At 34.3% G+C, this 12,075-nt stretch overlaps 2 protein-coding genes and 1 pseudogene across 2 annotated transcripts; 2 read left to right on the forward strand and 1 right to left on the reverse strand.

The window, feature by feature from the left end:
- Positions 1-205: 205 nt before the first annotated feature.
- LOC149475817 (transmembrane emp24 domain-containing protein 5-like) lies at positions 206-4,346 on the forward strand. The gene is made up of 6 exons (XM_089713165.1): positions 206-520; positions 1,501-1,677; positions 2,107-2,182; positions 2,489-2,642; positions 3,041-3,098; positions 3,592-4,346. The coding sequence occupies exons 1-6, from the start codon at positions 380-382 to the stop codon at positions 3,670-3,672; spliced, it is 687 nt and encodes a 228-aa protein (XP_089569291.1). The 5' UTR covers positions 206-379; the 3' UTR covers positions 3,673-4,346.
- A 465-nt stretch (positions 4,347-4,811) lies between these two features.
- LOC149475818 (uncharacterized) lies at positions 4,812-10,260 on the forward strand. The gene is made up of 5 exons (XM_089712916.1): positions 4,812-5,158; positions 5,424-5,699; positions 5,973-6,113; positions 6,599-6,847; positions 7,664-10,260. The coding sequence occupies exons 1-5, from the start codon at positions 4,961-4,963 to the stop codon at positions 7,865-7,867; spliced, it is 1,068 nt and encodes a 355-aa protein (XP_089569042.1). The 5' UTR covers positions 4,812-4,960; the 3' UTR covers positions 7,868-10,260.
- LOC149475819 (uncharacterized) lies at positions 10,198-11,155 on the reverse strand (annotated as a pseudogene).
- Between the last annotated feature and the right edge of the window lie 920 nt (positions 11,156-12,075).

Here is a 12,075-nt window from a genome sequence, read left to right on the forward strand (position 1 = left end):
ATTTTGGAGTTCAATTCACACTGATAGCGTTAGTGATAGCGTTTTAATATAAAAAGACTAGCTTTTTAGTACAAATTTATTCGGATTTATAAGAATTTTCAAAAATAATTTTTTTTACTGTCTATAGATTCTAGCTGTGATTCTAGCTATAAAGTGCATTCTGTGGTGCATCCGCTTATGTCTTATGTCACTTTCATTTGTCACTTCTCGGCAGTCGGTGTCATAAAATTTTTGTATTGAACTGTGCGAAGTGGGCGGTATTATTTAATTTTCTCTATATATAAACACAAACAAACCTCACGGATGCTATAAATAACGTGTCGGTTCATTCTCACCTTTTGTATTTCAGTTTTAAAATCATTTGCGCTATATTATCACAATGCGGTATATTTTCCTGACTACAATTTTTAGTGTCGTGTTCGCATACGAAAAAGATATGACTTTTACTGTACAAGCAGGGAAAACAGACTGTTTTTATCATAAAGTTCTTATGAATGAAATCATAGATTTAGAATACCAGGTAAGTGCAGTATTATAAAATAACTAGCTTTCCGCTCACGGCTTCGCCCGCGTTATCAAAGAAAAACCCGCATAGTTCCCGTTCCCGTGAGATTTCCGGGATAAAACCTATCCTATGTGTTTATCCAAGTTACCCTCTATATGTGTGCTAAATTTTATTTTTATCGGTTCAGTAGTATTTGCGTGAAAAATAACAAACACACACATCCATCCTCACAAACCTTCGCATTTATAATATTAGTAGGATAGGATAGGATATACCTACTAACTGTCCTGGCAAACGTTCTTCTGCCTTACCACTACTTACTCTTATCACTTAGAGGCATAACATCGGGTGTTAGCCGATTCTCAGACCTACCCGATATGCATACAAAAGTTCATGAGAATTGGACCAACCGTTTCGGAGGAGTATGCTAACAATGTGACATAAGAATTTTATGTAAATAGTAAAAGAGATTAATAACGATAGTGAATTAAATGCTTAAATTTTGCGTCTCTTATCAGTAGTTTTTTGATAATGAAAGTAATATAAGTTTATACCCATATTTTATGTTCAAGGTTAATTTAATAAATTTTCCTTGACAACTGAACTCTGAAGTCTATCTCTTATTTGTAATATTATGCTATTGTTAGACGTAACTTTTGATTTAATATTTTTGTGGATGAACAGTTGTCAATGTAGTTGCCATTATTTCATGTCTGAACATGCTTAGCCGTCGAATAGTATAAAAAGCCGCTTTCCTTTGACTCGTGGCACATTCGTACGAATCGTGCCTAGAGGCTCGGACGTTGTTTATACGACGTTTGACCCAACTACCCTCACTGAGATAATAGTCGTTGACTAGCTGCGATTTGTTATTAATTGATAATAGCAGTTGTGTAGAAATGCAGTACATTCTTATTACAAGTCAAACTAATATTTAACCCGGCCTCACGTGTAATTTTTTATAATGTTATTATATTAGGATTTATTCATCACAGGTAATAGATGCGTCCCAAGGAGAACTGGACATATCGTTTCAACTAGCCGATCCCGTGGGACGGATTATAGTGGCAGATTATAAGAAGGCGGAAAACGCACACAGACACACGTCAGTGTTGGAGGGCGACTATAGATTCTGCTTTGATAACACGTTCAGCACTTTTAGTCAGAAAACTGTGAGTATAATATTTAAATTTCTGTATATGTTGTTGTAATATTGATTATTGATTAACTCGTGAGTTTGCCAGCTGTCGAAATTGTGATCTGTAACTTTTTCTTGAAATTTTACGCTTCATTTTCGTTTTGAAATTTACTCCGCTATATTGCATTCTAGTGTTTACAAGTTTATAGTGATGTAAATATTAAACATACAAATAATTAGTACAAATACAAAATTCCCTATCAATACTTTATGTACGGCTGTGAAAAAGAAAATTATATATTAGCTATACTACCTGCAGAATCTAAAGCTAAAACTAATCAAAGTAAAAGCTTATATTTTATGTCCGTTTGTACATGGAAAAGTTGTATTGTAAAAGTTATCAATTTTAAATAATAAGGTTTATTTTCTTATATGTAGTTAACATAATTTTGTCCTGTTTCAGGTATTTTTCGATCTGATGATAGATACTGAAGATTCTCAAAGTAAAGATTATGATGATGACAGAGAAATGGAATTAGGTAAGTTTTGAAACAGTATTTTAATCTTTTACAATTTATTTATTTATTTTTATTTAGTTATAGTTGCGGAGACAAAAGTTGCTCTTGCGGCTAGTTGCTAGCTCTTAGGGCTTAGTTGATTATAAACTCTGCCTAACAGAGGCGTAGGTCGAGTTCCACTTCGGACAATTCTGAAAAATTTGAGTCTAGTTAAGACTCAAAATCACGCTCAATTTTTCTGAATTCACTGTACGTCAATGATCCTGTACATGCATGCCATTTTAAAAATACTTTTAAAGAAAATTAATAATATTTGTCTTATCCTAGGTAACGCGGCAGAAACATACGTAATGCGTGTACGGGATATATCCGATTCGGTCACAAAACTCAAAGACAACGTGTCAACAGCGAGACGCTTGCAAGAGTTGCTGTCAGCGCACGAAGCGAGGGATAGGAATCTGGCTGAGGAGATGTGTGATAGGTGTGGTTCTTGTATTACTTTTGGGAAAGGGTGGTTCTTGTATTACTTTTGGGATGGGCGCAGTTCTTGTATTGTCTTTAACCTGATAATTATAACATATAAGAAAAAATTGAAACTGCACTCAGTAAAAGTATTATTGTAGACTATATTTCCGCCCGTGTTTTCAAAAAAAATCCCCGCATAGTTCCCGTTCCTGTGAGATTTCCGGGATAAAAAGTAGCCTATGTCTTATTCTGGATCTTTAGCTATCTACATATCAAATTTCATTGTAATCGATTCTGTAGTGTTTGCGTTAAAGTGAACAAACATCCATCCATCCTCACAAACTTTCGCATTTATAAAATTAGTAAGATTTATGTTACTATAGGCGCAACTTTAATATCCCCTTTTTGTTTCAGAGTGTTGAAATGGTCGATAGTACAAATATTTTTAATGAGCATTATTGGAGTTATACAGGTAAGAAGCAAGAAACATTATGTATTGTTGTTATATGCTATAACTAGCTTAAAAATTTCATCAACAGCAGTTCTATGGTTTTAAGCATTTAGTTGTGAATGTGTAACAGACTAAAATAATTATTTTTTTATAATTGCACTGCCTCGCGGTTTCAAATACAGATAAAAAATATCATCATCATATTGAATGTGATGTTTTGGTTTTATGGCATTCAAATGCTATATAAATATAATTTTTTAAAAGTAGAAAAAATTTCGATGCGGTTACGAATCCCGCCACGTGATCGAATTTTTTCTATTCTTTTATTCCAAATTTCATCTAAATCGGTTTAGTATTTTAGGCGTGATACCGTAACAGACAGACATTCTTTGTCATTTTAAATAGGTGTTAGTATGTGTTAAAAATTTGATAACCACCATAATATTCTTTAAGTATGACAGTAGTTATATACAAATGTTAATAAGTATTATAATAATTTTAAATTTATTTTCAGGTATTCTTCGTAAAGAGTCTCTTTGAAGACCCGAGCAATAGGGGTTTCAAGAAATTAGTTCCTAATCTAATGTCACAGTGATATTTATTATTTACCAAAGATTAATTTAGTTCACAAATAATCACAATTATACATGTTTTTAGCGCTTTTTATAATTTTTTTTTGTAATAGTAATTTAGAAATACTTAATCATGAAGTTTTTTCAAGTCACATAGGTAAATCATGATAAGATCAATAAAAACAAATAATGAGGAATGATAAACTGAAAAAGGGGATTTTCATCAGTTGTTCTGAATGAAAAATAATATTGAATTGAATATTGAAGAGAAGAGATTAACATTTTTTTCTTTTCAAAATGTAAACATTAGTCAGTGAATTTTTTGCGAGAAAATTTTTTACGTGTTGCTAAAAAAAAAAGTTTATTTTAATAATTAGGAAATACACAAATAACAAAGTGCTCAAAGGAAAATCTGAATTTCAAAACTATGTAAGTATGTAAAAGTAAAAAGCGTTTTAATCTAAAACATAGGTGGAGAGGTCATTAGTAAATTTTATAACACAAGTAGTTTTTAATTGATGGAGTGTGTATGTACTGTATATTTTTCGTCGAAAATGTTATGTAGTTTTAAACCCTTGCCAAATGCATTTAAACAAGCAATATGTTTTGAAAATACGTAAGTAGAATTAATGTTATATACAAACTATTGATTTTTGAATACGCACATTTTTTGTTTGTAAATAAATGATGTGGGATATTTTGTGTTCTTTATTTCATAATTCCTTTGTACCTAATAATTTCAGGAATTGTCTCATTGAGAAGAAAAAAAATACAATTTAATTATTATAATATTTACGCCGAGATCATATTATTATAAAATAAACTAAAATATGGCATCTGCAGAATTTTATATTGTTTATATCAGTCTCCAGACATCAAAATTATGCCATAAAATAAAAAGAAAAGACTGAATCAAAGAAAAAATGGACTAACAAACAAACTTTCGCATAAATTATTATAATGCAATGGATTTACTTCCATAGTAATATTTTATCTGTATTTTTATTAAAATCCGTATTTTGAATCTGTTTGACAGCCTTGTTTTGCTTATCTATATTCTGTTCTTCTGTCACTCTTGTTTTTATTATGATTGATGCTCTGAACAACGATAGGATTCTTTGTTCTGAGGATTGATGATCTGTCAAAGAGCATTATTGTCAACTTAGTATTCTAACCACAAGAATCGTAAATTCTGTAAATTGTGATATAAATAATTATTATAATGGTGTTAAATTCACTCGTATATAATTGAAACATCTCTTACTATCAAAATCCAGCTTATTTCTTTTGCGGTTTAGTCAGAAAACCAATATGCTACCCGTTCTCTTAATGATGAATCGAATGTCCAGGCGAAGACGATTAGTAAAAACACAACAAATCGAAAAGAAACCAGCTGAGAAAGAATGTTGTAGAACGTGTTTAAGCACTGAAAACCTAACGCCGATATTCATAAGTAGAGACATGAGGAAAAAACGATCTGACGATCTTAAACTCGTAACGGGCTTACAGGTATAAAAGAATATAATATATTTTTTAAATTCAAGCAATACATATTTTTAAACATTATATATTTTTTAGTCTACTACGAAATACTCTCATACACAGAATCGAAATATTTCGAGAAATTATTCTTTCCTAAAGCCTTGCAGTATGAAGCAGTATTTGTGCTCATAAAAAGTTGTACGGCTTTTTTAACGTGTATACTGTATAGGCTTCAAATTAAAACACTTCAAATTATCACACTAAAAATAATAATTATTGAACTATCTTTCAGATTCAATACAATGATGGGTTATCACAAAAAATGTGTACCAAGTGCCTAGACATTATGAAAATTGCATTAAAATTCAGGCACACAAGTTGCAAAGCACAAAAGACACTACTAAATATGAAACCAGATAAAGTTATTCCTAGAAGTGATATTTTCACTTCGAAAGTACAAAAACTTGAGGTAGAAGTACTTGATAATGACTGTGCTTTTGATTATTATCAAGACGACTTTCAAAATGCTGATTACGAGCCTTATGAAGAACCTAAGAAGTTTAGACAGGTACTTTATAATATGACTAGCTGTGCGTGTGATTTTACCCACATGCCTCCATTCCTGTTGGTCTTAACATCTATACTAATATTATGAAGCTGAAGAGTTTGTTTGTTTGAACGCGCTAATCTCAGGTACTACTGGTCCGATTTGAAAAATTCTTTCGGTGTTAGATAGCCCATTTATCAAGGAAGGCTATAGGCTATACGCTAAGACCAACAGGAGCAGAGCAATGCGGGTGAAACCGCGGGGCGCAGCCAGTACACATGTGTTTCTTTCCAGAAACCCACGATAACCAAGAAGAAAAGAGACAAAATACCAACAGCTACATCATATAAATGCAATACATGTAACAAGGAGTTTAGAATGAAAGCAACATACAAAGCACATATGCGATTTCATACTAATTATTGTGTATGTGAGGTAAGAACTTAATATACTTGAATATTTAAAGATGTTTATAGGAAAATTTCCATAGTTGTTGTTAGGCAATGGCCATAGTTGTTGTTAGGCAGGTCGTATTGGGTATTTTCGAAATGTAGAAAGTAGTAGGAACTAGTCTGTATTATCAAGTATTTCAAAAAATTTGTAAAAAGAAAACTTACGCATACTTACGCTACTTAGCTGTTAATACTTAATTTAGTTCTGACATAGATGATGTAATGTGAAGAGCTTCCTATTCACAAGCAATGCGGCTGAAGGCTAGCTGATTGATAAAATATTAAATTTATTTATCGATCCTGCTTTCAAGCATGTACATAATTACAGTTTTAAAAAAAATTGGTAGGTACTAGTTTAACTGCATAGGGAACTTTGAATCACTCGAATCGAATCTGCCTTTATATTACTAAATCACTCCAATAGTCATGTAGCAATCGTCTTTATATGCTCATTCACGCTCCACACAGTCGTGCGGCAAGCGCTGTCGCAACAACAACCAGCTGCAAGAGCACAAGCGCGCCCGCCACGGGCTCGGCCGCATACACAAGTGCGCGTACTGCGAGTACAGCTCGGCTACCAAAGAGGCGCTCACCATTCACGAACGACGGCATACGGGCGAACGGCCGTACATTTGCGATCACTGCGGTGCGACTTTTCACAGACGGTCGAACCTGGTACAGCATATTGCTATTCATCTGCCGGAGAAGAACTTTCAGGTGGGTTGTTATCCATACTAATATTATAAATGCGAAAGTAACTCTGTCTGTCTGTCTGTTACTCAATCACGCCTGAACTACTGAACCAATTTGCATGAAATTTGGTATAGAGATATTTTGATACCAGAGAAAGGACATAGGATAGGTTTTATCCCGGAAATCCTACGGGAACGGGTCTTTCTCTGAAAACGCGAACGAAGCCGCGGGCGGAAAGCTAGTTTACAATAATAATAAGCTTTAATTCCACCTTACAATTAATATATTAATATACATATGCCATAATATATGTACATATTTTTTGTCAAACATTTTTTTTGTTCTTTTTTTTTTGTATTGGTTGTTAGGTGACCCTTATGGGTAAAAGCCTCCTCCATCTTGTACCGAAGGGTTGTTATTAAAAAGAAATAATAATAATTTTAGAAGTGATTTGAAAAGAGTGAGACAGACAGTTGAGTCCTCTTTTTTATTTTTTTAATGATGTCCAGTAATTAAGAAAAGCCTTGATCTTTTTATGTGTAAATTGCATTTAAAATACATCGTGTATTATTCTAGTTAGGTATAATGGATAAAATTTCGAGGTAGAATTCATACATAAAAAATGATACACAAATACTTCTATGTTCTTTGTGGTTTCTTTAATATATTATCAGTTTCCTAATAAATTTTTCCTTATCTGATGGGATCAGTAGTGATTTGACTGATTATTTGGAGTTAGTACTTAATCTCTTTTTTTGTCGAATAAATTCGATATTAACTAACTTATTTGCAAGGACTGCAACAATAATATCTACTAACTTTTTTATATCTTATTTTCAGTGCGATATGTGCCCAAAGCGTTTAAAATCCAGAAAGTTCCTCCAAATACACAAACACAACGCACATACAGGCAAAAGGTACGGCTATCTCTGTCCGGTATGTGACCATCGCTTCGAAAAGCCGAACAAAGTCAGGGCGCACACTAGGCGCGTACATGGCCTGCCTGATGATCAACACGGGCCGATAGTTAGAGTACAATTGTGAATTAAGTAGAAGAGAAAGAGAAATATAAAGAAATAATAGATGGAAGAAGAAGTCCATGAATAAAAAAAGACGTGTGGCACTCGGGGACTGCCGTGGTAAAGCTATTGCATGCTATGCCTTCAAGCCACACCTCCGCGCCCGTCGGAGTGGGGAGCGTGAGGTTTTTCGTTACGGAATTTCTGGATTCGGTCCCCGCGCTCAAGGCCGCGATAGAAGCTATGCAATAGCTTAATATGCATATTAATTATTTCTTTTCAATCACACATTGATTTATAAATATGAAGAAAATCTAGTCAAGTTACATATCGTCGTTGATATTGCAATACGGTCTATGTCCACTCAAACGTACTTTACAAGAGAGGCGAAAAATGCGTTTTAACAAAAACACTTAATCCAGTCTGTAGGTATTTATGCTCTACAAAAGGTGGCGTAGAAAATGTTTTGAAACGATATTGTTTAGGTATGAAAGGTTAATAAATATCCAAGTTTTCGACCTTGACGGACCCAGGCGCCAGCCGCCATCTTGAATTAAAGGTGCTAAAATTAGGTATATTTTAAATAACTTCTCAATTGTTTACTAAATCACAAAAGTGTCTATGAGGGGTTCAAAGAAGACAAAATTACCTACATTTTTTGCATACATGCATTATTCTGTAAGTCTTAAAGGTAAAAAGTTACAAGCGACGGAAATAATAATATTTACAGAAATCATATAATTTTAATTTTGTTTAAAAATTGTACAGCTATCATTTTTTAACTCTCTTTGATGGCCCGGGCTGGTTAATGGTGGCTTCTTCATCATCGTCGCTGAAATTTTCTGTTTCATTGTCTGTATTTTTAGTTTCCAACCATGAAATTTCGACGTCGACCATTTGAATATGGCCGACTTCAAGAAACTTTTGCTCAATACAAATCTTCTTTTCGTCTGCCAATTCTAGCAACGCATTTGCCAATTTGACAGACCGATTCTGATAGCAACATCCGTCACTCCACAAGATGATTCTGGAGGCATTTGACTCAGCTCAGATTTTAAATGTTTGATCAAAATGGATGCAAATACATTACTATCTAGACTGCCCTCATGCCACAGATAGCAGAACACTTCCTTTGTTTTCAAATTGTAATGGGTATAATTATGAACTTTTAGCTTTGTTTTATAATAGGTAGCATTTTAGGACAACAACACCGCTTGTACATCCATAGTGTACACTAAAGTGTTAGCTCCAGAGTGTTCTTTATCATTATCTTTCTCTTCCCTGGACCTTTCTTTCTTTTTTATATGGCTGGCATACTCATCCGCAGTTACATTTCCATGTTTAAACGCAATGCATTTGTTGCACTGATCTTTTCTAGGTTGAAAAATAGAAAATCATGAAATTTTCGGGAAAAGAAGCAGTGCAATATTTTGTCTTTTCTTTTCTTTTCTTTATTTTAGGATCACAAAAGGTCGTTACATGTGTACTTAGGCTAAATATTATTATTAGTGGTGCAAAAATTTATGTATTCTGTGTATAAATCGCCTGTAAGGCTATTCTAAATATTTCTTTGTAGTGGAGCTGCGGCAATAATGGATTCTACTTTAGGCAATTTATCAAGCTGTATAACTAACTGTTGGGATGCTAAAGGTTTACGAAGATGAATTTTCGATGTCATATGATTTTTTATCACAGTCAACTCTGCATTCATTATGACATTGCATGAACGGCATTTAGCTTTGTACTGGTCTTCAGGCACTTTGCTAAGCAATCTTCATTTTTAAGCCAGGCGTCTCTGAATTTTTGTTGACGATGCTTGTTGATCTTGGCGATATTTCTGGGAGGTGTGATATCCAAGTCTGATTCAGTCAATTGACTGCTCGTACTATCTACTTTGCATGTAAGACTCATTCTTCATTGCACAGATAAAAAATAATAAGTTATATAAAATATACAGCTAATGATAAATATACCTACTTGCCAATGACAACAATCACTCTGAGTGTGTAGTCAAAATTTTGCTGTTTAGAAAATTACCTTCTTTTTTTCTTCACTTAAATTGAATAATTCCCTTTCTCAGAGCGAATACAGACATATAACCATAATAATATTATAATGAAATGACTGCCAACTTTTCTACACAAAATATACGATACGTATGAAGTGTGAACATAATCGACATATCGAACTTATATTCTCTTGTTCGCATTGGTAGATACTATACTAACCAATAAGAAAGTGTGTGCCGTGTGTACTAAAGGCGTTAGTACACCGACGCATTCGCGTGCGGCAGCTAAACAACGAAAAATCTGTCAGTAGTGTGGCAGGATTTCGCATATTATGATATGTCTCACTCTAGCACATAGATAGATGAAATAGTTGCGTCCTTGTCAGTATTGTTTCGCAAGGAACTGCAAAATGGCCATTACACAGACGCATTGCGAAAAAGTTGCGAAAGGAATAGCAGGTGACAAGACGTTTTTCTTCAGAACGAGGCTTCAATGTCTGTGAACTTTGAGATTTATTACAATTAAAGGATTTATGCCCCTGTTCTCCACAACAATGGCAAAAACCAACAAAACTTGCATTGCGATTGGTTATATAGCGTGGGCGTTTATTTTCAGTGACTGTGTTCACATCATCAACATGTCTTTTCAATGATACACCCCGCAGTGCCCGACATAATTCGGTTTTATTTTTTATATTATTGGAATTTAATTCCTTCTTTATATTATTATCTAGACGAGATAATATGGCGATATAAAACCCTGTTATAACCTCGTTGTTCATAGTTGCATCGGGTATTGACTCGATAAGGTGCCAAAGGCGCATACAAGCATCTGCAGCCGTCTCTTTGTCATTCATTTTAAATGTTATAATACGTTCAAAGTAATCTTGCATGAGCAAAGGTTTTGAAAACCTAGCAATTAAATGTTCTTTTACATTTTCCCATGTTATACAATCGGGATGCATTTTTGCAAGGCAAGTAGCAGCTCGGCCACGGAGTGCTTGCGTCAGACTTAATAGTAGGTCGATACCTTTAGCATCCTTATGTTTTACCAACACCTCATTTATTCTACACCAACTCTCGATATCCGCTTCGGGGTCATCGGGACCGTATTTCATGAGTCGTCGTTTGATTTTGCACTCCGCCATTAACCAATCTACGCATCACTCGCAAGAAAACTTCCATATCATTTGAAATTGGTTGCGACTGCTGCTGACTTGATATTCCAGTACCAATGTTGCTGTGGGGATCCGATCCCACTTCTGATGTCGGAAGTTGGCCGAGATCGGAATGATAAAGATTCATGATTCTTATAACTTTTATTAACAATTCCTTTACCTACAAACGATCCGCCGAGGGTAAAACCAATTGTTTCCGAACAAAGAGACCAGTCACAAGTGACAGTTCTTTTTCGCGCCCCTTTTTCGGCCCGGCGTTCCGTCCGAGTCGCGAACGTATGAAAATTTCGGCTGTTTAGGATATCAAAGACTTTGTGGATATTTCTTATAAAATCCACCGTTGCTTCCGAACCATCAAAGATCCATCCATCAAAGAACCATCTAAATCCTAAATCTTTGGCGCAAATTTCAATTGACTCCGCTACCGAATTACTGAAGGTTTGCGCTGCCAATTTCACTTTCATTATTTGCTTCGCAAAATTTACATGTTGATTTCGGATGTTATTAGCTAAGTGAAGGGCTTCATTGTTTGTAAATTATTGAGAAGAATAATAAACTCCCAAGATATCCTAATCCTATCCTATTTTCTCCTAAGGTATTTCTTACCGATACTTCTTGTCAATTCAATGTTTAGTGCACACCCCGATAACCCTCTTAACACGTTCGCGGACAATCAGTCACCCTCATTGGGCAGTATTTTTTTGTATGGAATGCTTTAGCAGGTGTGTCCTATTTTAATACATACTCATTACTAGATAGGACGTAACTGCTAAAGCACTCGTCTGCTATAGCAGGTACGTCCTATCTAATAATAAGTATGTATGTCTATGTATGTATGTCATTTTACAGCATATATGTCTATGAAATGGGACACAGCTGTTATAGCAGACGAATTTGGTATCAAATAGGATATATACAGGTGCTATAGCAGTTGACTGCCATAGGCTGTTTTTATGGTAATGCCACTTCTTTTTGATAAAAAATAAAACACCGTTATTTTGTGACATTTTAAGCTTTAATATTAATCTTAGAAAAGAGATAAAGAAC

This window comes from Colias philodice, chromosome 29 (assembly GCF_061535455.1).
Source record: "Colias philodice isolate Cphi_HAF_F1 chromosome 29, ilColPhil1 Martin Lab GWU primary, whole genome shotgun sequence".
In the NCBI taxonomy this organism is placed as follows: Eukaryota; Metazoa; Arthropoda; class Insecta; order Lepidoptera; family Pieridae; genus Colias; species Colias philodice.